Source organism: Amblyomma americanum, chromosome 7 (genome assembly GCF_052857255.1).
Source record: "Amblyomma americanum isolate KBUSLIRL-KWMA chromosome 7, ASM5285725v1, whole genome shotgun sequence".
Classification (NCBI taxonomy): Eukaryota; Metazoa; Arthropoda; class Arachnida; order Ixodida; family Ixodidae; genus Amblyomma; species Amblyomma americanum.
Genome location: NC_135503.1, coordinates 34,846,271 through 34,870,036, shown reverse-complemented (window position 1 = coordinate 34,870,036; position 23,766 = coordinate 34,846,271). Strand labels below are relative to the sequence as shown.

Below are 23,766 nucleotides of genomic sequence, written 5' to 3'. Positions count from 1 at the left end.
GGAGGCTCTTGAAAGATGTTTACCACTACTGCGCAGTTTGAAGGCTCCCAGCTGCCGCATTCACTGAACGAGATGGAGCCTCGCATACGTTTTTTTTTTTTGCGATCCTGTCACTTATGATTGAAACGTTGCTAGTTTCTCCCTTTTTCGAGTGGCTACTTCGAAGCCGTCGTCAAAATCAAATTGGCCAGACTTCGGAAAAGCGCGCATGTCAGCGCCAGATGCCGTTGAGCATACAATCTTCCGCGAACCGGATGTGCCCTCTTCTCATGGAGCTTTTCGCATCGGCCGACGAGAACCTGACCGCCCACATATAATCAAGGTATAAAGAAATGTTTCTGCGATACCTGTAAGGGAATCTCACGTTGCAGCAAGGTCTGCTTCCTACGATGGAGCAATTCTCGTTTTTAATACGCGCGCTTGTATGTATTTAATAATTATAATGATTTTTTTGTGACTCAAGGGAATTTCCGGCCAAAGAGCGCACTGAGAGCCGCAAGTTGGGCTAGTTGATTTCTGTCTAAAATTTGAGGCATTTTCCAGTTGTAGTTAGGTGAGGACAGAAAAAAAATGGAACACGCAAACTTTGCACTCCAAGTGAATATTTGTTGAAAGAACAGAAGAAAGCTTGAAAGAACCACGCGCAGACAAACTTTTTCTGTGAAAAAAAAATTATTTCCTCTCCACATGGTCCCGTTAGGTTCGCTACTGTGATTTAAAATTACAGTTAAAGTATAGCGTGTGTGTTGTCGTATATTTTTGTCCTCGTTAATTTTTTGCTGAAAAATGCAACCGACTTTAGAAGCACGCCGCGTTCTATGCTAAATAGCGACTGAACATTTCCTCGTGGAAACACTCGCCAATCTTTTTACCCTTATTTCATGTTATTCGCTTTTTTATTTGCTTCAGAAAAAAAAATTTTGACCGAGAGAGGGTTTCTGTTAGGACCACTGCGCTATACCAACACTCCCGTGCCTTCGCGCGCTCGCCAAAAAGACAGATGGTGCAGCAAATTGAGATGGAGCGATTGAATCTGCCATTAAGGCGAAAAAAATATCAATACCGAATTGATGTAGTATCTCAGGCTGCCAAGTTAGAAAAAGCAACGAGCAGTACGAAGGTTTAACCAAAAACTCAAAAATTAAAAAAGAGAGAAGAAAAGATTTGATCGCTATCAGACTGTCCACCTTTCATGAACTGCATAGCTTTGTTGTTACCGTTAAAGAGATTAGGCATAACGGTTTTTTTAATGTTATTTTCTTTTAGTTTATGAAGTAGTATTGAAAATGTCGACAAATGATCCTCAGGTAGTAGGAGACGCTCTGCCAAAGTCCGGATATCAGCGTGAGTGCGAAGAGCAACGGTGTGATGCTCGAGGCACACGTAATGCACAATACATTCCTTTCTCAATTTTTTACTGCGCTGCTGGTTATTCTAGGAAATGCTACAAAAGATACAAAAAACACTCTGCCCTGCCGTGTTTTCGCGCACGCAACCGCGTCGACGTGGAATAAGGGCGCTCCGAAGTCCTCCGAGAGTCAGGACGCGTCATTTCTCTCTTGGACCGGGAAAACGCTGCTATTTGCTCATCAGCCTCCGAGCTTTAAACAGAGCGCTGCTGTCCGGGGTTGATTCATCGGGTAGACGACGAAAGTTCTGCCGCCTCCGCCTCGTGCGAACTGGTGTATAAAAGATCGTCTGACAAGTACACAGTCTGCAGGGTGCGAGATTGTCTCGGCAGCGGAGGCATTCTTCTGCGTCGACTGTTTGCTAGTGGGCGACGCGATGAAGGCTCAGATGTACGTCCCCGTCGTCCTAGCGTGTTCCCTGGCGTTGTTCCTCGAAGGATGCTACGGCATCACTTTTGCCGACTACCGCAAAAGTGTTCTGAGCATCAATCCGGGCGCGCTGCAGCCGCAGTGTAAGAAAGGTGAGTCGGTTGAGATTAATTGGGTTCTATTTCAGCAATGAGGCTGGAAGCGGTTTCTGGGCTAAGACCTGCTTGCGCAGCATGACAGCGCCCGCAAAACAGTTGCCAGGCCGTAATATTGGTACGTCAGCGTATATAAAAAAAGACGGCTACCAGATATAAAGGAACCCAGAAAAAATCAATACTCATAATGAAACTTACAACGAGCAAAACGGAGGGATGTAAGTTTAGGAACTGCTTTTTTTATATATAACCCGTAATTTTAGACTTGTTTTTTGTAAGGTGTCCACATACTGCAATTTATGTACAGCATGCAGCAGAAGCCCTCATCTAGGACATGCGCAACAAATCGACATCACGTGCACGCAAATATAGGCATGTAGAAATTGAAGTACGTTCATAAGTAGCAAAATAGATATGTTCCGAAAGCAAAAAAAAAAGTTTTTACTAGTGAAGCCTCAGCTTTTGCTTGCGTAGCTGCTCGTGTTTTTCTCTTGTCGAACCTCTCGGGCATAAATTCGCAATACGTTTTTCTGGACTTGTGTTGCGCGAGTAATTTGTCGGTGCTTTCACAGTTTACCACCAATATTTTTAAAGGACAAATTACCGGACGTTCGGCAAATCCGCTCGAAAAATAGAATTGTTAATCTGACCGAATCTGGGCACCATGTACTGCCACTGGATGATGCTGCCTGGAAATTTAGAATGTTTGTGGATGCCACATACCTCTAAAATACCTACACTTAACATTTGTAGTGCTATGAAAAAAGCATTTCATTTCTGAGCGGACATAGCAGAACAATGTTTAGGATAAACGAGCACATCATACGATGAGAAGTGCGCATTACTGCATGCCCTCTGGATCCCACACATGAGGTCTACTTATGCCTATATACAGGGTCGGTCAAAAGTTTCCAGGCCACAGGGATTGATTCCGAGCGCTATTGTCGGACGGTTACGGCACACCCAAAGCCCAAAATCTCTATACAGGATAGAAGAAGCATCATTCTCACATTTGAGAACCTTGATAGCTTTATTGCTATCATACGCAGAAAGATATGCCGCTGAAAAGCAGACTCTGTGGCCTGGGAACTTTTGACCAACACTCTACGAGTCAATAACAATGTGTCGATATGTGCACGTGGAGAAGAGTTCAATATTAACACTGCCGATATGCATTCTGCGTTTATTTGCGCCGTCTAGGTATTTTGCAACCTAACTAGTTCACTTACGATGGTCTATTAAGACCACGACAACTGCTTAAAAACGAAGAAAAAATAATGTTAAGATTAGCAGTAGTTCTTTGATAAGGCGGCAGTATTTTCTCCTCGAAAAGTCTTGCGTATGGGTTGCTTTGCTAATCTGGCCTCTTATCTTTGGCTTGCTTAGTGTAACTCATCAAATCATGTTTTCGCCAATAAAACCGAAAATAACTTGTTGCATAGCCCAGCTATGCCTTGTACTACGACCAAGACTTGTAGTTGGCAAGTTTTGAATCGAAACTACAACCAAAGCAACTTTGAGCTTGAAGGAACACCGACGACAACTTAATTCAATTTATTTTTCTTAGTGAAGATTTATTCTCTCGTTCTTTCTGTATGCACTCATGTTTGTTTGGCAGAAAAGACGCGTTTATTGATGTGGAACTTTAGTTTATAAATTTTGCCATCACTCGAGTCAAACCCGTGACGTCTACAACGAAGATGACTCCGATTAGGGAAGGAAAGGAAACAGTTATCACCTGCATATTATGCCATATTATTTACTCACACTCAAAAGCAAATGTAAAAATTTTTAAGCTCCGCTAAAATGTGGGAATTCGGAGTGTCACGAATTCGAATAAGTGGGCGTTTGGTTCATTTTGTGCAGCTAGTCTGAGTTGTGTGAGAGGCCAACTCAAAGGCCTCGAACCAACTCGAAGGACCAGAACAGCAGACGGTTTTCATCCAACCAAACGTCTTCCTACTTCTCCTCGCAATTAAAAGTTGCGAGAAAATGAGAGACTAGAAACTAACTCTTGAGTATTTGAGCGAAGTCGCACATTCGTACCTCCTTTTTGTTCACACAGGCTCCTGACAGTGACGCCAAAGTTTTTTATCGGAAAGGATTGGTTACTGAGAACATGCTGCCAACAAACTTAATGCGCATGCTCCATATAGTAAAAAGTACACTCCCTGCAAACAGTACATCTCGACTTTGTGACTCTGCACGTTAAAGGGTTAATAACGTCCTCTAGTTTTGTATGGCTGTAGTCTGAGCTGACACTACGTACTCTATAAAAAAAAATACAGTCCTAAAGACCACATAAGAATAAGCGAACGCCGAAAGCAACCAATACTACAGGAACAAACTCTTAGAAATAATGATATCTATTCTCACTTTGCTTTACATGGCAAGTTTTCAAGAACTGCAGTATCAAGATGGTCAGCCTCATTACTGTGATGGACGTGTTGAAGCAGAGGTGGGACGAATACACGGTGAGTTGTACGCCGCGCACCCTGCGGCTAACCGGGCAGGCCTCACTCAATCTAGAGCTCTGACCTCAAGCATTCTTGAGCGCGAGTACCCTTTATATTTTTCCACGGGAATCGCTGCAGCTGCCTATGTACGAAAACTTCCCCCAAGAAAAGTTATCTATGTAGGGCACGCCACTGTGGTGGGTCGGTTGTTCTACCTCCGCTGGTCAACGCGTCACACGGGGCAGTTGTGCGGAAGGTTATACAAGGGTTGTTTGTACCCGAGCTGAGAGCGGAGTTGTTTATATATGGTGACATCAGAAACATTTTTTTTTTTTCAAATTTTCGAACGGGCGGAATGATACTTTATATACATTTGAACGGATGCGGGATGTTTGGTGGGACTTTCTAGCGTAAAGATGTGCGCTAGTTGTGCGGGTTCTTGGCTTCATGTCTGCACGAACATAAGAATTTTTCAGTTGCGGGAAGGACATCCAAATGTGGAAATGCGCGAATAGTTTTTTTTTTTTTGCTAACCGTTTTGTCCCGCGGAAACATTTCACGCAAGAATAATCGTTTATGCGCTTCAAATAACTCTGGAATAAAATTCGATACTGCCTATTCATGGGTCTTAGAGTAGTTCCACGAACAGTTCTGCACTGCACCGAAGATCGCATTTATTCGTACTTGGTGGTTTCTTGTCATGCTTTGCCATTTCTAGCTCGGTATACATGTTTATATGAAGAGCTTGAAGCATGGAAGAGATTCACGCTTCTAACAGCTGTGTATTTATATGGGGATTTTTTTTTCAGGGTCGTTCCTAAAGTGCAGTTAAGAGAAACCAAATAAGACAAGGGGGAGAAATGAGGGCTCTGGCATAATGAATTATTCAGCAAAATGTTTTTCATGCACACGCATACTCACATGCCCGAACGCGTACACTACTACAGGTGCAAAACTGGCGGCACTTCTGCACTCTTAGTCACAGCTGCACAAAGTTGAAATTACTGTTATGCTGGAGACTGTTAAGACTATCTTAAGAAGAAACACCAGCGTCGAGCACTTCCGAATACTGTTTTGAAAAATAACAATTCAGGGTTAGAACCCGGCTCCTCAGCAGTTGGCTTCTATTTCCCCACTTCTACCTTTACCACCTTGACAACGCCTTGACCTTGAGTGCACGTTGACCTTTACCACGCTGGGAGAGCAGACATGCTCAGCCTGCGATCCTTAGTAGAATAAAAGTCCTTTACAGCTACTACAACTGCTTGCGTCGATACTGCCTGTTCTGAAGCAAGAGCCGGTATTGCATATTTCTCAAGATGAGAATAAAAAAAAAACGCGACGTCTAAGCATTCGAAGGCGCTTTCGTGGAGTGCCGCTTCCTGCAAGACATGTGCCCCGCGCCATTTGATTCGCATTACGGATAGAATTTCTGTAGATCAAGAAGCACAGATTGTGGCAAGAAATGTGGCGAGAGTGGCACCAGACAAGTACTGAGTTAAGTGCACCTACTGCCAACTCGTGCCATTGAGTCTGGATGTGGGCGACCGGGTCTGATTTTTTCGGGTGTACCAGCCAAGAGCAGTGCGCGCTGCAAAGAACGCGTTATACGCATTTATTTATGAGCACGCAGTGACGTCGGCTGCAACGGGCTTTATGCTTGTAAACTGCGATAACATTTCAGTTTGTGTCGATTTCAGACAGGTCCTTCCACGAAAGTCTCATTCTCTTAAACGGCTGATTCAATAAAAGGCGGGGCGACACATTGACTTAGGACGCGTAATAACGTTACTTTATTGAACAACAGCATAATAATAATAATAATAATAATAATAATAATAATAATAATAATAATAATAATAATAATAATAATAATAATAATTGGTTTTTGGGGAAAGGAAATGGCGCAGTATCTGTCTCATATATCGTTGGACACCTGAACCGCGCCGTAAGGGAAGGGATAAAGGAGGGAGTGAAAGAAGAAAGGAAGAATAGGTGCCGTAGGGGAGGGCTCTGGAATAATTTCGACCACCTGGGAATCTTTAACGTGCACTGACATCGCACAGCAGCACACGGGCGCCTTAGCGTTTTGCCTCCATAAAAACGCAGCCTCCGCGGTCGGGTTCGAACCCGGGAACTACAGCATCCAAAGTCAAATTATGTCACTTGCTTTGACAGTGTTCTCGGTTACAAAAATTGATACCTTGCCTCCGTACTGCATCTTAAAAATAACCACGCTGTTTTTTTCTTAAAGCGGGTCATGATTTTTGTTTAGTACTCCTTGTACTTTCGGTGAAAATATGGACTGTACCAACATATGACGCTAAACGACGACATTCCCTGCGGTATTTTATATATGTTGCTTAAAACGTGTTGCATTTGCGAGAAAGGTACCACATTACATGTCACCATAGTTACTTCGAGTGTAGAAAAAAAAGTTTCATTTTAAACGAGATATTTCCTTTACCGGTCAAGTCAACTTTGTCGCAATTGTCCCATCACAGGCTATTCCATGCGTCAAAGAATTTCTTTCAAGGTCTTTCCCGGATTTCAGCGAGGAGTGTGCGATGAGCGGGTACTACGGGAAGGTGAGTCCCTATGTTACTGGCTGCACGAGACCCTTGGCTGCAATCCCCAGCATTTCAAGATTTCAATAGGGCACTGTAATTGAGCATTGGGCGAAGCTTTGTCCCATCGATGTTTATATACTCTGTTTGCTAGATTGACGTCACGACAGAAGCGTAGGGTTACAAACTGTTGCGCGAAGTCGAATTCTATAGTATTTTACACGACTGGACTCGCAAGACTTTGTACGTTCGCCGCCATGGTCAGCATTCGCACCAATGAATGCTCTCAAGGCTATGACAAAATGTGCGTGTGTATAAATTCCCCGTGCAAGAAACGGCAGTCACACCGAGTGGAATATGCATATGATACGTGGTCAGCTATAATCGGTGGCGTGTCGTACATTTTTTCCATGTTGCGCCAGTTTATTGGCAACATATTAAAAATCGTAAACGGCAAAAATCTCTTCTGCAGAAAAATCACAAAAGCGAAACGCACGTTGCACTCACTGCAGTGGCTACGTGCGTTATCACTATTTTGATTATTATTGTGTGGTTGACGTATCACACTAAAGCGGCTTGCGGTCTTTAAAAGCCAAGGATAGATTAGGGGAACGTTTTATTTATATTGTAGAAGATTAATAGCGATTATTTAGGTATTAGATAATGGCACCGAAAGTAGAAAATAACGCAAGGCCCAATTGAGGGTACCGAACTCACGACCTCTGGATTTTCCAGGACGATGAGAATTAAAAGAAATACTCCCTTATGCTCCTGCTTTCAAGCACTGTAATTTGCTTCATTAGAGTTGGTTTTCTGCACTCAATTTTAGTAATGTTGTATTGATGCTTTATTCGCTATGCTGTGGTTGTTTTGGTAGTTGATTCAGTTTAGTACGGACACTATTGGTTGGAATTGTTGTAAGCAGTAGTCATGGATCTTTGAACCGGATTGCGTAAGTAGTTTATGCCTGGTCATATTAAAAAGACTGGAAATCGAACGCCGCGAATGGCAGGAAAGAAAAATTCATCGCATTATGTAACCCGGTTTTCCGAATGATTCAGGATATGCTAAAAAGTTCATAATAGGGATTAGCTATAGCAAAAAATCTGAAATAGTGACCACCGCCGAATTTATCTGCGCGAATAATGAAACCGGCATGGCTATTCGAGTTGAATATCCTAACAGTTAAGTAAAAAGTTACGGGAAAGCCGAAAATGCAGATGCCAGAGCCCCATCTTGTTGCTCATCTCTTTCCACCAGCTTCGTTACGACAAATAAACGGGAGGCGAACCCTCGACTTTCATAAGAGTCCTTGGTTTATAGTTACGCTTTAATCGCTTTAGTTTCTCAAGGGAAGAAGGACAGAATAACGTCGCAGGATATATTGAGATTTGCAGGACAGCTCAAGAATGTTTACAGAGGTCAGAAACTCGGCGTTGGGGGATCTTACTCGGCTGACAACTTTTCATGGCAATGAAGGGAAAGCTACAGGGGCACAACGTGCGTAATTATGTCACTCGGTCGCGAGTGTCGCTAGGTCCGCCGTCCGGGTTTTGTGCTCACTCTTTTCTTTAGAATTCACACTAAAACTCAGAGTGCACACACATTGTTTGTTCGAATGCCGCGAAGAGTCCCCGGCTGGCTCATGCCGTTCCATTGCAGCTTGAAACAAAACCTGGATGCGGAATGAGCGCTCTAACGAGAGGTAGAGTGCAATAAAATAAATAAATAAAAAAGAACGCAGTAAAATAGGATGACGCCTGCTTATACATCGAGGTACGGAGAAACCGACCGGATTAGATGCGCAAAGTATAACCACATCACCACTGTGCGATGTCAAAGCGGGTCCTCTGACAGTGCACAGTGGTCATGCTTTACCCGCCTCACCGCTTGTGTCGCTTCGTGAAAGCATTTTCGTCATGACGACTCGATGCGGAGACCAGACGCCATCTCTGTCGGGACCGCCAGTCTCTAACTCCTGCGATTATATCTAAGCCTAGTAAATTTGGTGCATCTATAGAAATCACCGGTGCCGTCAAGTTCTAACTTCAAAAAATCACATTTATGTTAAAAATACGTTTTAAAAATAATTTTTACTGTTGCGTTTTGTTTTAAGCAGAAACATATCACGGCAATCGGGGGCTATATTTCGCTGCGTAGGGAGAGAGGGCGTCTTTTGTCATTGTTGCCCTGTCAAGAAAAACTGTCACAGGGTACAGGCATTGCAGATATAAAACATCTCTTAACTGATTCTCTTGCCGCTTTATTCCACATTAACACTGCGTAAGCGATCACTTAGGTAACATGACGTTAACATTGCCCCTTCAGGTAATACTATGTTTTTAGCATAGCCTAACACACTCAACCGGTTACCATAGCCAGTTTCCAATGCATTATTTTAAAAGCGCTTGCAAATTCTGATTTCTGCGGATAGCCTTAAACGTGTCTCGGTTAAAGGAGTTGCATTACCCAACAATAACTCTTTCTTTTTTTCGCGTTACTCCGTATGTTTCCGAATCAGGCAACTTAAAGATTTACGAGTAGACACTGCAAAGAAAGATAGGACAGAGTTAGCGCGGCCACAATGATGCTTAAGAACTGCAAGCGAGCTAATTGCCATGATTTAATAAGGAAAAGCCAGTCGGAAGAAAAAAAATACAGGCACACGAATTTAAAAAGGGGACTCGTCGAATGCGTGTTCTTTATGCATCCTCCATTTTCCGCACAACTTTTCACTGCCAAAGATAACGATATCACAGGTGGAGGCCAGGGCAAAACACAATAAGTATAATGTGCTTTTAAATAAATGTCTCCTCAACCAACGCGTGTCCAAACACTGGCTTTACCAATCTAGCTAACCAGATGATGTTTTTAATCTCATACTATTTATTGTCGGGGACAGCTAACAGCTGGTAGGGAGAGGGTGAATTTATTGACGACTCGAAGCACAGAATTGTGCTTCTCTTCTAGGCTGCTATCTATTTTAATAATTTAGTCAAGAACGTTTTTTTTTTATCCGTACAGCTACGTTCAACTGGATAACAATAATTATCCCTTTGAAGAAGAATGATTGTTAGAGTCGATCGCCCCGTGTGCTAACATAGAAAGAACGAAAAAAAAGATCCATTCGGACAGGACGGCGGTCATCCTTCTTGTGCTCTGAGTCCATGCGCAGCCTGCGTACACACTGCGCAAGACTATCTGTCATCCACCGCGACACGTCGTCAAGGTCTCGCAGTCTTCACTTTATTTGCTGTCAGCGCCACGGAGTGAAATGAATCTTTATACGAAAAATGCTCAGCGTTCTTTAGCGCTTGTTGTCACAGCTGAGGACTGACGACTCGTTTGTTAAAGGAATCGGACGGAACCATGACAGCGATTTTCCAGCCGGTTAAAATGCGCTGAATGAAAAAGAAAAAAAAAACAGAGGCTGATTTTTCGCCTCCAGTTTAGGGGGCTAAGTAAAAGGGCTTCATTTTTTTAATACTACGCCGCCCATCAGCAATATGAACTAGCATTGTTGACGTGACTTACAAAAATTGTGCAAGTTCTCCGGTTATGTTTTTAGCGCAGTCATGTAATATCAATGTACTGAAAGTAAACTGCGTTAAAATTTAATGATATTACTCGGTCAAAAAGGGGGAAGTCGCTTGATAATACTCGAATTACCAAATTACGAATTACACGAATTAAATGCGCAGATAATTGACCAAACCAAACATAACAAGATGAATTAACAGTAAATCCGCCTCTTATGCGTGAGTTGAGTGTAACTACGCCAGCTTAAAGGCCAGGTGTGGAGGACCATTAAGTACATGGGAAATAACGTGGCCTTTGTTGGAACTTCTGCTCTGCAGTTCTAATTCTTCCGCGGTCCTCCACAACTAACAGTTTCACTGCATTGCTTGCTTGCAATGCAGCGAAACTAGTACGTCAGTGTACGTCAGTAGTTCTGTACGCTGTGGGATGGCTGGCCACAATGTCATCAAACATTGTCATCCTTCGCGTTACCATAGCTGTTTCTGACCTAAAGCTTCAAATCGAAGTGCACCGAAGAGAAGAAGTTACCCACGGAGAAAGACGTCAAGAGCAGTGCCATGGTTTTCCAAGTTACACACTGGCCTGCCTTTCTTACGTTTCTCGCATATAAATTTTTTTGAAGGCTCAGTGAAGGGGCATTGCCTGGTAGGTGTATCATAAATTAGAACACCGCACGGGAAAGTCGTGAACATCTGGATTTTCTCCTTGCTGTTTCGGCTTTTTTACTGTCTTCTTCTGGAAACATGCTTCTATTTCGGTTTGTTTAAATACTAGTGTACGCAGACGTAAATTGCTTTTCTATCCACCAACAGAATTTTTCTTCTGTTTTTTGACGTTAATTTTGCATTCTGCTCACTATTCGCTGTCTCTAACGAACGATTTTTTTTCTGTTGCAGTCAATTAAGTGTATGATGTCACCAGAAGCAATGGTAAGTAATAATAATAATAATAATATTAATATTAATAATAATAATAATAATAATAATAATAATAATAATAATAATAATAATAATAATAATAATAATAATAATAATAATAATAATAATAATAATAATAATAATAATAATAATAATAATAATAATAATAATAATAATAATAATAATAATAATTGGTTTTGGGGGAAATGAAATGGCGCAGTATCTGTCTCATTTATCGTTGGACACCTGAACCACGCCGTAAGAGAAGAGATAAAGGAGGGAGTGAAAGAAGAAAGGAAGAAAGAGGTGCCGTAATGGAGGGCTCCGGAATAATTTCGACCACCTGGGGATCTTTAACGTGCACTGACATCGCACAGCACACGGGCGCCTTAGCGCAAGTAACTGTCCTTATTCGCTGCGTGTCCCTGGGCGCAAAATTCGTTTTTAGTTTATTTTACTTTGCTTCGCCATCTTGAAGAAACTTTAGAATCGATGAGACAGCATGAAATATTCCAATGTTGAGGACGGGAATAGCACAAATGGATGCCTAATTCATCCCGCCCGATAAATATTTAGCGGCAATAATTTTTAGCAACTTGTGGCTTATGTAAGTACCTGCAAAAGGTGGTCAAAGTTTACATCTTTTGCAAGGAATCTTTTACAAGGAAAGCTTTTAGGAGCCTGTGGTTTTGTGCACAGAGTAATTATTCGACCACCTGTAATAATGCCCCACGAAATAACCTGTCCAGCGCTGAGATTATTCTGGCTTCTAACATGACCTATGGACAAATTCTGGCTCCATGCAGTTTGTCAGAAACTAAATTTTGAGAGCGGTAACGTTCATCACGAATCGCCTGAGTCAAGTAGCATCGAGAAGACGCGGGTTCGATCCCGGCCGCGGCGGTCGAATTTCGATGGAGGCGAAATTCTAGAGGCCCGTGTACTGTGCGATGACAGTGCACGTTAAAGAACCCCAGGTGGTCGAAATTTCCGGAGCCCTTCACTACGGCGTCCCTCATAGCCTGAGTCACTTTGGGACGTTAAACCCCCATAAACCACAAACCACAAGTAGCATCGAGAGGTCTCGCATGTTATTTCGAGTACTCATTAAGAGAATATGCATTTCACAGATTCACAAAGGCGGTATTGCTTTATGTTATATAATCTTCCGGCCGGGAACTTCGTTAAGAGGAAATGTATCTAGTGTCATGGCGACAGTGGAAAGGGTGCATTTATAATATATTTAAGCTCTCATTCTGCACTGTCTTACATGCATGCAAGAGCTCGGGGCCGTAAATAACTGTTTTTATCGGCATTAGAGTAGACGTCAATATTTCTAGGTGCCACTTGAAAGTTTTAATTTATCCATAGATCTGCATGTCAATAGCAAAAAAAAAAAAAAAATATGTGTTTTTGATATGCGAGCCGGCTTTTCATTCGTATTGCAGAACATCATCACTGGAGCATGTTTTAACCATCATTACTCCGAATTTACATTCACAACACCAACATTGATCAAGACAGCTGATCAATCGTTGTATCTGGTACATGTTGACATATTGTTGTTGCCGCAATGTAAAGCAGTTTAAGCGCGAGTAAACGACACTTCCGTTTCTATTTAGCACTGTTCGTGTTATGCGGTTGTGTGGTGATATTATAAACATCAAGTGATGATGGAATGATTGCAAAGACTGACAACAACGAGCCGAGTGGTATTCAGTATCTGCCACGATTCTCGTTGCACTCAATGAAATTTCCAACAATAAAGTTGGAAACTTCACCACAGACGGCCATCTGGCCGCCCTCTGCAAAAAATGTGAAGCAGAACCACCTTGCCATCCCCTGTTCGATAAGACCGTCATTTTGTATCGGCACCATAACGACTTGACTAGAGAAATGAAGAAAGCGTGTGAGATAGCACGGGCAAAAGATCAGTGCGTCAGCAGGCCTTCTGTGACATTATCAAGGAAAGAGCTCGATTTCATGGCATGACGGCATGTGACACTTTTGTTATGTTTTTCATATTTCTGTAAGCTGTACCAGTTGCGTATATATGCTCCTGGTCTGCAATAAATTCGCTGTGTTGAAAGTTAGCACTTTTCCCGTCTCGTATTTGTCCTGCGTTCTTCCCGCGCTATGATTAGTGTGTTACAATAAATTTCTTCATTTCTAATGCAGGCTATTATTGGCAAAAAAAACGAAGATAGCCTGGCTCCCGCCTTCGTGAGTGACACCTGTTTTTCTTGGTTATTTTGCTGCACGTATCCTTCCTTCTGCTATATTCCTTCATTTTATTGCATTTCTCGGATGCCATGCACAGCATTTTTCTTAAAATTGCTGCATCGATATTCTTGCATCATTATTAGGATAACTTAACTTTCCTGATTCAAACCGAATGAGAAGTTAAGCCACTGTCATTTAATCGTCGCTGGTAAAGCGGCCTTTTCCGTCAATTTGGTTGGATAGAAAAATTTCAATATCGAGATTTTCTCACGTTTATAGAATGAGAAACTTCTCCCATGAACTCCTCCCTTCTTGGAGTGGAACTGAAAGTTAGAATTACCACAATTTAACTGCGCTTAGTTTGTATAAACGGCGAAACATGTCAATACCTGTGTTCTAAAACAGCCTTTCTCACTTTTATTCTAAACCTTTTGTATCTTAATTGTTTGTAGAAATGTCTCATCGACAATGCCCTGCCATGAAGGATGCCGACGGAAATATGCAAAGGCGCCCAATACCACGAAAGAACGGAACGTGTCATCTGTAGGATTTAATTATTGAAGCGCCTCTTCTGGGCGCCAGAATAAATAAACTTGGCCTCAAGCCATCACGCTTATGACTCCTTTATTTACGGCTCCCCTCAAGGCCTTTTAAAAGAAATGTTTTGGCGTTATATAGCTCCTATCTTATACACAACAAAGAAATCAACAAACAAACTGAATAACAGAAGGGCATAGAGCGAAACAAAAACACAATTAAGGGCCATGGTTCGCACATTGTTATTATTGTTCTTATCTCCCGTTGCACAATTAAAAGCACGCAAAAGTTAAAGTTAAGCCGTCACGTGTTTCTATTAGCCAATTTATTTGTTGCCTGAGAGAACTGCGACTTTGCCGTCGTGTATACCCACACCTTAAAATCTTTCAATTTGAAGCCAGTAGATTCACTATTATTATGGTGGTTCCAATATAACAATTATTTCAAAGCTTCACTGAAGGCTCCTCCATCACGCTGAAGTTTGCAATAAGCTGGCCAAAGATGCCTGATATGGGTCATATATGGAAAGGGATATTGGTACGGATGTAAGTCAGAAGGCACTGATATGGAAGACAAGAAGCACATCAGAAGGCGGTTATCTCACATAACATGTTGTACTGTTTATTGCTTCATTGCTCTATATCAATTTTTGATGAGTGCATAATGTGTGTAAATCTATACCCAGCAATCCTGGACAAAAGCATTCTTGAGCGGGAAACCGTTTATGAACGTAATTTTTTCATATATGGTCACATTTCACTATAAGAACCAATATATTCGTAGACTTCCTGTCGGCAGGCTTGCATTTTTTTTATATCAGTCGACAATGAAGCAAATTTAATTAAAGCATGCTATTTTAGATGGCATTCTTAAAGTTGTCTGTGCTGTTGTGCAGTACCGCATCGGTACACAGGCCATTCCAGTCGACTGCAGACTGCAGAAAGAAATAATGCCGATGCACATTGATGCGTGCGCGAGGAGGATCATACTCCACAAGTCTTACCGAAATCATTTTTGCACGGGAACCAGTTTATTAGCATCGATCGTAGTAGCTGTGATATGGGCGGACCAAGAAAAATTGTTAGGCAGGTTAATGCCTAGGCACATACAGGACGATGTAGAAGAAATAACGGCGCCGCACAGTGCATAATAGTTAGGGGTCAGGTAAGAATATCGGGGATGAAACAAATAAGCGATGTTTCTTGCACATTTAAATACATTAACGACGTTTTGTACATAGATTCAATACGAAGAAGGCTGATGAGCACGAACATCGCTGTTATTGTTAATAGCGCGATAAATAGCACAATCGTCAGCGAACAGACCGATGTTAGAGCAAATCATTGAAGCGCTGTCGTAAATATGTAAAAAAAGAACCAGAAGTTTGAGGACAGTGCTCCGAGCCACACCTGAACGAACGGAAGATCTCGAAGAAATTGTATTATTAGCTTACACAAATTGTTTTCGTTTGATCAATAACTAACAAATTTATAAAAATACGTTCGGGGGAACATTTCGACGTGAAAGTTTAAAAACAGCTGTTTATGAGGAACCTTGGCCAGAAGCTTTTCGAAGCTCAACAAAAGGGCGTCAACGGAAATGCTAAAAGCAAGGCTTAAACTAAGGTTACTGATGGCTAATTGGTCTCATAAGAACGAACTTTACGAAGCGCCTGTGGGTTGCGATGAGAGAAATTAAATGCCGTTAGAAAATTTACAACTAGGGAATAAATTATATGAGCCATTAGGTTAAAACAAACAAACACAAAAGGGTGATATGGAGCGTAGTTACTGGGTGACTCCGAAGGGTCTTATTCCGGGACTGGATTGGCCTAGGCTACCGGAACCACGCCTGATAATAGAGACTGCTGGAAAATACGCGATGAAATAATACTTGAGACGTGATTGGTGTCCATTAATATTTCTGGATAATTCCGTCCACATCAACAAATAAATTAAGTTTCACTAATTCAATAACTTTCATAATTTCACAGAGTTCCAATGATACATCAGATGTCAGAGTGTGATCAAGGCCAGGAAAATTTTGAAATTGGGTATTAAGAGAGAAGTTTACAGATACAAAAATTCGAATTTAATATTCGGGCAGAGCTCCGGTCTGCAACAGTTGCACCAAGTCGAGCAGTGACAAGAGCTTCGAATCAGTAGAACAAATATTTTCCAAACAATTTTTAGTGCTAGCAGCACAGAATTTAAGCTTAACGAATAAAATGACCGTTTAGTTTGTTTTTGACAAAAATGAAAAGTGTTTTAAGTAGAGTGATATTTTTTCTTAGCTGTTATGTTGCAATACATTTTCGCTTCACGGATTAATAGTTTCTTCCATTCATATCGAGTGGTAAAAGTGTCGTTGGCCTATGGGCACCTTACGTGCTCGTTTAATGTGGCCGTGAATGCATGAGTCTTTATAGCTTGATTTTTTTTTACTAAAAACGGTTCATTTGATTTTTTCGGAGCGCTGCTGAAAAGCGCTTGATACGCCAGCCCCTTGAGTCTAGCCGGTTTACTTAGGCTGGTGGCATTTGCGAAAGAAATAAGGAACTAAATAAACTACGCACCAACAGAACGGAGGAAATTGTAGAAGGAAGATACATAAAACTCTTTAGAGGCGAGCTTAATGAAGGGGTGCTTCATTCAGTGAAGCCGCTGCGCATAAAGAAAATTAATTTTTCAAGCTTTTTCTGACACGGCGACATGAAAAGGCGCCGTTTTCTTTATTTTTATTCGCACGAGAATGCTGAGAGAGGGGGGGGGGGGGGGTAAATGAACAAGAGCACACAGCATCCATCAGCGTAGGACATTCGTGTCGCTCTCAATGCCATTAAATATTCCCCTGTGTTTTCGATGAACTTGGGACAGCTGGTCATCTCCGTTAAAAAAAAGAGGCGCCTGCATGGGGAATGCGGCCAGACTGAACCGGGAACACTTGGCAATGGCGTCGAGCATGCGACTCGTCTTACTCCTGCTCGCCTGCTGCTGCCTGCTGGTCGGGAAACTGGAGGCAATGACCTTCAAGGAGTACCGCAAGGCTCTCATGTCCTTCAACCTCGCTGCTATGAAGCCACAGTGTAGAATAGGTGAGCCAATCGAAATGATCTAAGCCTAAACTGTCAAAAAAAAAAAAAAGACGCTCGGAAGTTGGGCGGAGAATTGACAGCTGTAGTTGCACCCTTGCCTCGTAATGCGCCATCCTTCATGCCCACCCCGACACCATGCCTGCACCATGCGTTCATGGCCACCTCGACTATGTGGAAAGTTGCAACCCTCCAGCCGCGCATGTACTGTCGAAAGCAAGAGTGGGCTATACGGCACGCGGTTTGCGCGGCTTGCTGCTCTTGGAACGCCGTTTTGCCATACTAGGAGCGCCACCTATTCAAACGAAATACTTGTGGACAGAACCGGTCACTTTGTCGGCTGTCACCATAGTAGGTGCGCCCAGAAAATGACGCCGCATTGCAGCCGAACCGCACGTTAGCCAAACCGAAGTCCGCGCCGTGTACCCTACCTTTGCTCCCGCCAGTACCGTAAGTCTAAGGAACAGCTGGATACCATTTTCTCTGGCTAGCGCTAAGTGTGTTGGGGAAGATAGTCAAACGTGCAGGGTCGAGGGAAAGAAACCCCTAACACAGCGGAGTCTATATAGGTGCTCCGCTGTTCGCATCTTTTTTCATCACGCTTTTGCTTCGGTGATAGCAAAAAGACGCTAGAGTCGGCCATGATGCATTCTAGGGCGACTCTAACGTCTTTCTCTAACCACTCAGGTAAAAGCGCGATGAACAGAAATTCGAACAGCGAAGCGCGTAGCGGACGCGTTGTTCACGTTTCTTTTCATCGCGATTGTACATTAAGGGCAACTGCATACAATTTCTGTTCTGAGTAAAAATGAATTGTAAGGCTCGTTCTCCCTATGTCAGTGTTTGCTCGGCAGAAAAAAAAAACTCACTTATTGCTGCGAAAAATGAATTTAGAAAGAAAAATTTTTTTCCCGCCTTTGAATTCACACTCACACGATAAAACCAAAAAGGCCTCCGTGACCACCGTGAGCCGAAGAGCATGTGGCGAAGTCCAGCCTCAAAGATGCGATACACACTGTCTTAAGGCCACCGCAGTTTGCAAGCGCGAACAATCGAGGGTGGCGGCCCCTGTATTAATTTTTTTTTAAATCTTTCTTGCCGTTAAAAAGGTCCGTATTTAGTGAAAGCCGCATCGGTGTCGCAATCAATTAGCGCGCATGTGTAACGAACAGGGCGCATGTGTATGCATAAGAAGCGGCATATTTAACATTATTTCGTACACGTTTCTATCTCAAAGGTATATGCTGTACACCTTGAGATCAGAATTTCTTGAGAGTTCGTGGCATTTCCCTGGCTACCCAAAACGTTTCAGTGTTCCAGAAGTGCGCCCCAAAGTTGTTCAGCATGATCAGCGTCCTGGACAACTTGAACAAGCGCTGGAAAGAATACGAGGTGGGTTTCATCCCTTTGAGTATTTTTTTTTTTCTGACTCCGCCAGCTGCGAATCTCGCATTCTTTTCATTCTAACCTATTCTGACTTTGAAATTATTGCGAACAATTAAAGAAGCCATGCTGGGAGTGTACGCATGCATTCATTGACCTCGTGCAGCGTGATTGGAGGCACGACACCCCACGAGTAGCAGAAAACTGTCCAAGAAAACCGTCAAGAAGAATTCACCGCCTTTTGGCCCTTCTTTGGGGTACTGCGAATTGCCTTGACAGCTGCGTTAGTGACAAGTATTTTGTCACTCAGAGCTTTTACTAACTCTTAGTAGCGGTGCGAAGTGTCTTTTGCGTTTGTGCCACTATACAAGCGCATTAGCGTTATAGATGTGAGCTCTAGACAAGGAATTTTGCTAAGAGTGTTGGAACAGCAGAGTGCAGTGTCCAGTTACTGGCTGTGTGCATAGCGGTATAGGGTTGGCGTGACACACGGTAATGCACGCGGTCACGGTCCCGCATGGTCACAGTTCCTTGCGCTTGGCCGGCAGGACGCCTGGTTGACTTATTGTTGCACAAGAATCGAATAATAGCTCAATCGTCACCAGCGGGTGGGCGGACGACGTTAACTACTCCATGTAGCGGTCGCTGTATAAAAAAACGCAGCATTGAAAAAAAGAAAAGATGTAGGAAGAACCGTTTAATTGTTCTAGTTTTTGTCAAGCCAGAAACATAATCATATATAGTGTACTGGGCGAGTGGCAGACGGCTGCTTTTCCTTCTTTAATGCTGCCAGCGAAGATTCCCCATTTTTTGCATACGCATCGTATAGAACAAGGGAGGCTGCCTGCTTCCTTGTTTAGAACACTCGCCACCTGTAATGCAAGTTTAGAACGACCTATGTATGAAAACTGCGTGAACTGCACAAATTCGGATGTTGCATGCGTGCACCGTTACAGTTCCCATGAAACCAAGCTCTCACGATTAATGGATGCACGAACCGGTGGGCAGCATCTTTGCTGTTCGTGTGCGTGGCTTTGCTTGATGCCTGCGACTAAGAAGAAAAAAAAATGTTTGATGTCCTTATGGCGTCTTCACTGTCACTCCACAGCTCCTTAAGTTGAAACCTTTCCTTCTCTTATCATCCACATCATTTGGCGGAATGGATGGCAGAAAAGGGCATATGTGATTGTGCCCTGTGTGGTCAAGTAGTTTGGTTCTCAAAATAATAGTTCTGCAGCCTATTTACACTCTTATTACTCAATGCCGAAACTACAGAGGTGAGATAGAGCTCACACCTGTACAATATGTCACAACACGACAAACTAATAAAGTTTTTCGTCATGTACACCTTTAATACGAAATGAAAATAACCGGACGTTAAGTAAAAACGATGTGTCGAGATCAGCTCACAGGATACACTTTTTTTCAGGCCATCCCGTGCATAAAGAAGGTTTTAGATCAAGGATTTCCGGACTACAACCAGGACTGCGTCGTTAACGGATTGTACGGGGAGGTAAATAGGCTACTATTTCACTCTGAATGCCGCTCACGCGTACCGTCTCTAATGTGGTCGTGGGCAGTGTAAGCCCACTTGAGTGCACTGCGCGCGTGATGCGCTTATGGTGAAAATTAGACGGTGCTTCGTTAGGCTACGAGTCGTGTGCAAAGTTTCTGCGCTGTAGCAGAACGAACATAATCAGAGGAGTCAGGTAACGAGCATGCTTCTTCAGCCAACCACGATGAAACTCCTGACAAGTCGGGTGCATTCGGCAGGTTTCTTGTTACGCATAACAGTTATCGCCTATTCCGAGACTTGTGGGATGTCGGGGTTACTGAAATTTTTTTCTTGACTTTGGCAGAAAATGCATGTATAGCCGAGTCTAATAAAGCTGCTTTGTGGTCAGAAAGAGAGGCGTCTTCAAAAATGCGTGCATGGACTATTCTGATGGAGTTCTGAAGCATGAAGCCCACACACGATGCGCGCAAAACTTCGGCGTTGCGCACTCTGGGTTCATTACCCTACCCCCTTCAATTTGTGTCATTACCTAGACGCAGAGTTTGCGCGGCCTACATAGGAGTTCGGCTACATGCCTTGGAGTTAGCGACTTGATACTGAATTCTATAGGCTGACCAACTTGGTAGGCTCCTGGAATTCAATACCTGTATCGCTGCAATTAAGGTTGCAATTACAAGCTGTAGTGACGTGTCCATTTTCATTTTCAGTCAATCAAATGCCAACTCACCGATGAAGTCTTGGTATGTATGAGACTGTGAGCAATGTATGAGACCTTTTTTGCATTTCTTAACTCGTGTTGTTACTCGCGTTTTGTCTAATCACAGGACATCTACGGAGAAAAAGAGAAGCTCAAGCCAGCAATGGTAAGAAATAATGGTTCGTGAAATATGAGATTGCGCTCATAACAAAGTCACTGGCACCTTCGTATATGCCTTTTATGCGCAATCTATAACTAGTCATTGGGTCAGGGTGCGGTTCCTAACGAATGGAAGTAGAGTCGTCTCGCTCATTAATACCCATGTAAACTCCTACAACGTGCCAAGTCACCACTCAACCACACGTACGTCATATCGTCCAGTAGCACTGGTCAGCTGCGTTGGTACAGCCATGGAAAGTATGGTGCTTACAAGCATGGAGTGGTACCTGGAGCGTTGCTAAATGTCATCACCATCATCATCAGCCTGGTTACGCCCACTGCCGTGTGTACGTGTGTACGTGTGCCGCTGTACGTGTGACGGGACGATAGAATACGTCCGCTGTGAGTTCCCTGCATTTAGTGCTGAAGGATAATCGCTACGACAGTGCATATATAGGACCAGGTTGATCCCCGGCCCCTGACGGAGATGACGATTGTCGGACGGTGGCTTCACAGATCGTCGTCTCTGGACGCCTGGCGGGGACTTTTCCGTTTCTAAAGCATTTGCCCTACAGAGGGCGTAGCCAGGCTGGTGCTGCTGATGATGATAGCGCCTTTGCGGTAATCCATCACATTGCCATGCGCAAAACCTTTACTTTCTTTTTATACTCTGCTCTCTTTTCTCTGACTCTCTGGCCCCTTTGTGCCACCCCCTCCCTTACCCGCAGAGCAGGGTGGCAAACCAGCACGTGCTGCCTACATTTCCTTCTCCTCTTTTTCCCTCTCTGTCCCGGCCACAACCGATCGAGATACTCAACTTTGCGCGCCACAGTACTTTCTTCATCGAAATACCACCATTGCGGTTTATTTTAGCCTCACGTCGCGTCTTTCTAAAGACAACGAGCCATAATGTCATTTTTCTTTAGTGATCTCCTCGTGAGAGCGTCACAGGCGTTTAAAAGTTCCACAGACACAGCTGTAGGGTTTCATGCCCCGTGTATGGATGCGTGACGTACTCAGACGGGGAATTAGGATAACATTCAATTTCTTTCAGTGAACTTTTTTTTTTGTCAGGCTTAAACACAAGGTTCTTTTCATGTCCAGCATATGTTCTGCTGCCCGACAACAAATGGCTTCAAGGTATAAAGTATATCCAACATAAAAGGAATAATAACGGCTCTAAGTAACTGGAGTTTGCGGTGCCACACTGTAAACTTGTATTTGAAATATAAAACCGAAACATGATTACTGCACGTGGTTCAGAAGAGGAATATATATTAAAAAGAAAACATTCTTTTGTAATGTCGGCAGTAGAATCAGCTGTCATCACGCTATTCCATCCGCGTACATTAAGACGCTTTAAGAAATTGGACACATACGACACATTTCAAGAACAGCTCATGTTGTGCTCTAAGTAAGCTTAATGCAGTTGACGTCAACTTGTGCAGATTGAATGAAGTGATCTGTAGAGAAAAATTTGTCTTGTTCAAAATTTCTGCTTGCTACCAAAATTATTTTCAGACCTTGTGCTGACGTCCGGGGGTAAATATTCTGTGCACATGTCACTTCATTTGCCGCCTGTGAAAAATAAGCTGTGAGGTACAAAAACCATACGGGGATCAAATGAGAGGTACTTCTAAATTATCTGAGGTAATCCTGTTCTGTACAGCTAGTGCGTTTGGCCGGCCCTTTCGTGCAATACCAGCATCGTGCAATTTAACATCAGTTGTTACTGGGAAGAGAGATATTCAGCATAATGGAGACGTAATACAGTGGACCTACGCCGGACCAGCCGAATGCCTACTACGCATGCGTAGTGCGAAGTGAATGTCAACATGGAGCAGAGTTGCCGCGTATCCGTTAATCAGCGGTAAAACTTTCTAACGCCTAACATGCAGGTGGACGGGCAGAAAAAGTGGCCATTCGATATCTATTCCCGGCTATTTTCTTGTTGCAGGAGTGCCTCTTGGAGTACGCGAAACCTTGAAGGCCATATGAACAATGGACGTCTGGCGAAAAATAGCGTCAAGAAGCAATAAAAAGATTATCTGCGTGTTGTGATTTGGCTATCTGTCTTATTTCGTTCGCAATAATGTTTACCGCTGAAGCTTGTTGAAGCTAACGTAGCTGAAACGGAAACATGACAGCGTGTCCGAAGAAGGAGAGCGAGATTATTCTCCTAGTGCGATAGGAGCACAGCAATAATATCGGTTTCGGAGTACGATCTCTCTTTCTGTTCTGTTTTTCATTTCTTGTGATTTATTTTTACCCTTATTAATAAGCTGCCACGAAAACAAACTAATAAGGCTAGCTCTCTTGGTTGCCAGAAGACTAGTCACAAAACAAACCAATTGTAAATTCCGTTTATAGACTTCAAAATCCTACTCGGAACACAGAAAGATACCCAAAAGACAACGTTAACAGATGCACCCCTGGAGTGCCTCGGCCAGAATTACTCACTCGATGGCAAAATGTTTCAGACAATACGTCTCTATCCTTTACAGCTATTTTCTAACATAATCTCCAAGTGCAGCTGAATTCACTCAAAGACCAACTTATCAAAATAGCACTAAAGCGGACGAACTACAAGCACTAGCAGATTTTGTGCCAAATAAGGAATGCACGCTTCACGGTGAACGATAGGGTAGACATATTAGATATAAGCTTCGGATGGAGAAAGAGACATTTAGACAGATAAATAACCGTCCTTTCATTTCTATGCAGCCAAAGCATACACCGTTAACACC

General features: G+C 43.0%; 2 protein-coding genes across 2 annotated transcripts; both read left to right on the top strand.

The window, feature by feature from the left end:
- Positions 1 to 1,663: 1,663 nt before the first annotated feature.
- Positions 1,664 to 14,247, top strand: LOC144097047 (uncharacterized). The gene is made up of 6 exons (XM_077629835.1): positions 1,664 to 1,930; positions 4,328 to 4,407; positions 6,894 to 6,977; positions 11,393 to 11,425; positions 13,592 to 13,636; positions 14,089 to 14,247. Exons 1-6 carry the CDS (start codon positions 1,786 to 1,788, stop codon positions 14,116 to 14,118), a joined length of 417 nt encoding a protein of 138 aa, XP_077485961.1. The 5' UTR covers positions 1,664 to 1,785; the 3' UTR covers positions 14,119 to 14,247.
- A 2,850-nt stretch (positions 14,248 to 17,097) lies between these two features.
- Positions 17,098 to 23,080, top strand: LOC144097046 (uncharacterized). The gene is made up of 6 exons (XM_077629834.1): positions 17,098 to 17,267; positions 18,577 to 18,656; positions 20,077 to 20,160; positions 20,871 to 20,903; positions 20,988 to 21,026; positions 22,977 to 23,080. The coding sequence occupies exons 1-6, from the start codon at positions 17,123 to 17,125 to the stop codon at positions 23,004 to 23,006; spliced, it is 411 nt and encodes a 136-aa protein (XP_077485960.1). The 5' UTR covers positions 17,098 to 17,122; the 3' UTR covers positions 23,007 to 23,080.
- The last annotated feature ends 686 nt before the right edge of the window (positions 23,081 to 23,766 follow it).